At 51.6% G+C, this 3,696-nt stretch overlaps 2 protein-coding genes across 5 annotated transcripts in view; one reads left to right on the plus strand and one right to left on the minus strand.

The window, feature by feature from the left end:
- PACC1 (proton activated chloride channel 1) overlaps positions 1-3,696 on the minus strand; it is a 96,485-nt gene that overhangs the window by 23,190 nt on the left and 69,599 nt on the right. The gene's annotated exons all lie outside the window — the stretch shown is intronic.
- The window catches only part of NENF (neudesin neurotrophic factor), a 5,787-nt gene continuing 4,670 nt past the window's right edge, over positions 2,580-3,696 (plus strand). The window contains exon 1 of the mRNA XM_009646194.2: positions 2,580-2,666. Coding sequence (XP_009644489.1) covers positions 2,580-2,666 — 87 coding nt within the window. The remainder of the gene's footprint in view (positions 2,667-3,696) is intronic.

Raw genomic sequence — 3,696 nt, forward strand, 5'->3', positions numbered from 1 at the left:
GAGCGGCGGGCAGCTCCTGAGCTCGGACCTCATCTCAGCAGCAGGCAACAAAAAGTCCCCGGAGGTAGCCACCCTCACTTTCCGCGCCAGGGCTGCAGGGCACGGAGCTTTAAAAGGCACCAGGTGCTACCTACAAGGCTTGCAACGCCATCCGGGAGTCGGGTCCTGTTTCAGCTTCCAGAGCTCGCTTTGCAGTTTCTGCTGAGCTCTCTTGCTCTAGGCAGCGTGAGGCCCTCAAACGCAGGCCGGTTGCTCGTCGCACGTGTAAGCGGGTTTTTTATAAGGTTTGTGGGGAACGTTTCACTCTACTGAAAACCCAGAAGCGTGCTGTGTAGTGACAGGGAAATGAGAGTCTTCTACACCACACACCTCGCAGCGCAAACTCTTCCATGCAAGAATGAACTAGATTGGAAAAACAATTTAAAACAATTTTGCCCGTTCTTCCCAAGATGCACACTGTATTACTTTGTTTAAAAAATTATTTTTATTTTTTGCTGCTCAAGGCGACTAGCAGAACACCAAAACAACAGACTCGCTTGGCAAGCAGACAAAACTTCTGCAAGCCCACCTGCACTGTGCTGGTAGAGGAGCAACAGCAATGGGGTGCTCTGGGAAGATAAAAAGCCAAAACCACGTAAGAACTGACTCATGAGCCATCTGTCCACAAATACCTACACAGCTATTTTTCTTCCCCAGCGTGGAAGTTGTTGTTAATGTTTCGTCATTAAGAAAAAGTACGCACAACACTTCTTGCACTGAGATGCAACGCTGTAGTGGAGTCCCTGCTCAGCGGATCATTTCCCTATGCCTAACACCCACACCTAGGAAGTTAAAAACCAAGGTTTGAAGCCCTTTGACATCAACAATCCTGATACACAGCTTCTGCTTTCAGAAGGAAAATATTTTAGTTCTTGTTACTCATTCTTCAGATGTCTCTGGTTCAAAGGCAGGCTCTAACTCACCCCCAAATCAGTAACACTTCAGACGGATGTTGGCGAGCACTCAGCACTTGCAGCCCTCCCCTGGGGAGACACTAATAAATAATTATTGCAGAATAAAAGGTAAACCTATAATGCAACTTGAACCAAACTGACAAATTAGACTTTGTGTATTTCCCAGCAGCACGGGTCTCTGAGGCAAGCCACGCAGGGTATGTGCAGAGTAACCAGGCAAATGCCAAGCGCTCACTCTTGTGCATAACAGGAGCCTTCAGGAGCTGTTTCATCCAAAGCCTTATTCAAGGTCTCTTTTCTGCTTGACATTTCATACCCATCTGGTGGCGTGTGGCGTCAGCAAATGGGCACGATGGATGGCCAGGGTGGGAAGCCTGTTCTGAAGCCCGGCTATTGTTCAGGCAGCATTGGCAAACTTTGCCGCTTAAGGAGAATGATGGTAACAACCCTGTAAACCTCCACCCTAACAGGACCGATACGCAGCTTGCCACGCCAGGTAGCAGCCTGCAGCAAGCAGTCCGCTCCCAGATGGCCACAGCAACTCGCCTTCCCCACGCCCTGGCTCTGCAGGCTTGGCCCAGCTCCTCAGGCGGGGATGCGGCTCACTGGTCGTCATCCCCGTGCTGTGGTGACGTGCCCTCGCTCCCCCGTGCTTCTCCTCTCGCGTGGTGTTTGTCATCCCAAAGAGAGCTACGGAGATGTTGCTTTGCATTAGCTGCTACAGCTCTGCTTACACCGAGGTACGCAAGTGTCTTTGGGCAGCTTGTGGGAAAGGGTGTTACCTCAGGCAACATGCGACGGGTGTCCTCCAAGGTGGGCGTGTGGATTTTATACAAGAAGAGTTTTATAAACCATCCTGAAAACAAAGATCAAACCCATTTCTCTCTATTTACCCTCCAGATCCTTCTCTGAACTGTTCAGCTTTCACAACGCGCTGTACAAGGCGTGGAGATGCCAAACATTTGGATTTGAATTACAGCGCGGCAGTCAGGAAGGCTGGGTGCTGCAGCGCCAATAGACCCAGGCTTTAAATCCTTCAAACCCTCGCTTGTCAGCGCTACATGGAGGGACGCCGTATACCCGTCTAAATTGTAAGAAGTTTCCAGTTTTGTTAATTCTGTATAGAATTACAAACATCAAACTGCTGCTTCTGCTGCTAGCCCAGAATGTTTCCCGGTGCTACATTTACAGCATGGGGAAATCACGTCATTTGAAAATTTCCTACTTATTCTCTCCCTCGTTAGGCTGAAAATGTCGGTTTATTAAAGTCATAGAGACGAAGCCTGCCCTACGTGTGCTGACTCTGCGAACACGCATTTAAAACGGCAAGCAGAGGAACTTCGGAGGGGAAAAGGGACGGAAACGGAGGGGTCTCTCAGGGGCAGACGCCCGTTTCGGCGCCGGCCGCGCATCCCCGCGGGAGAGCGCTGCCCCGCGGCCCTTCCTCGGAGTAGCGCCGGGCACCTCGCAAGTATGTGCAGAGTAACCAGGCAAATGCCAAGCGCTCACTCTTGTGCATAACAGGAGCCTTCAGGAGCTGTTTCATCCAAAGCCTTATTCAAGGTCTCTTTTCTGCTTGACATTTCATACCCATCTGGTGGCGTGTGGCGTCAGCAAATGGGCACGATGGATGGCCAGGGTGGGAAGCCTGTTCTGAAGCCCGGCTATTGTTCAGGCAGCATTGGCAAACTTTGCCGCTTAAGGAGAATGATGGTAACAACCCTGTAAACCTCCACCCTAACAGGACCGATACGCAGCTTGCCACGCCAGGTAGCAGCCTGCAGCAAGCAGTCCGCTCCCAGATGGCCACAGCAACTCGCCTTCCCCACGCCCTGGCTCTGCAGGCTTGGCCCAGCTCCTCAGGTGGGGATGCGGCTCACTGGTCGTCATCCCCGTGCTGTGGTGACGTGCCCTCGCTCCCCCGTGCTTCTCCTCTCGCGTGGTGTTTGTCATCCCAAAGAGAGCTACGGAGATGTTGCTTTGCATTAGCTGCTACAGCTCTGCTTACACCGAGGTACGCAAGTGTCTTTGGGCAGCTTGTGGGAAAGGGTGTTACCTCAGGCAACATGCGACGGGTGTCCTCCAAGGTGGGCGTGTGGATTTTATACAAGAAGAGTTTTATAAACCATCCTGAAAACAAAGATCAAACCCATTTCTCTCTATTTACCCTCCAGATCCTTCTCTGAACTGTTCAGCTTTCACAACGCGCTGTACAAGGCGTGGAGATGCCAAACATTTGGATTTGAATTACAGCGCGGCAGTCAGGAAGGCTGGGTGCTGCAGCGCCAATAGACCCAGGCTTTAAATCCTTCAAACCCTCGCTTGTCAGCGCTACATGGAGGGACGCCGTATACCCGTCTAAATTGTAAGAAGTTTCCAGTTTTGTTAATTCTGTATAGAATTACAAACATCAAACTGCTGCTTCTGCTGCTAGCCCAGAATGTTTCCCCGTGCTACATTTACAGCATGGGGAAATCACGTCATTTGAAAATTTCCTACTTATTCTCTCCCTCGTTAGGCTGAAAATGTCGGTTTATTAAAGTCATAGAGACGAAGCCTGCCCTACGTGTGCTGACTCTGCGAACACGCATTTAAAACGGCAAGCAGAGGAACTTCGGAGGGGAAAAGGGACGGAAACGGAGGGGTCTCTCAGGGGCAGACGCCCGTTTCGGCGCCGGCCGCGCATCCCCGCGGGAGAGCGCTGCCCCGCGGCCCTTCCTCGGAGTAGCGCCGGGCACCTCGC

The sequence above is a fragment of the Egretta garzetta genome, unplaced genomic scaffold, assembly GCF_000687185.1.
Source record: "Egretta garzetta isolate BGI_Z169 unplaced genomic scaffold, ASM68718v1 scaffold319, whole genome shotgun sequence".
Classification (NCBI taxonomy): domain Eukaryota; kingdom Metazoa; phylum Chordata; class Aves; order Pelecaniformes; family Ardeidae; genus Egretta; species Egretta garzetta.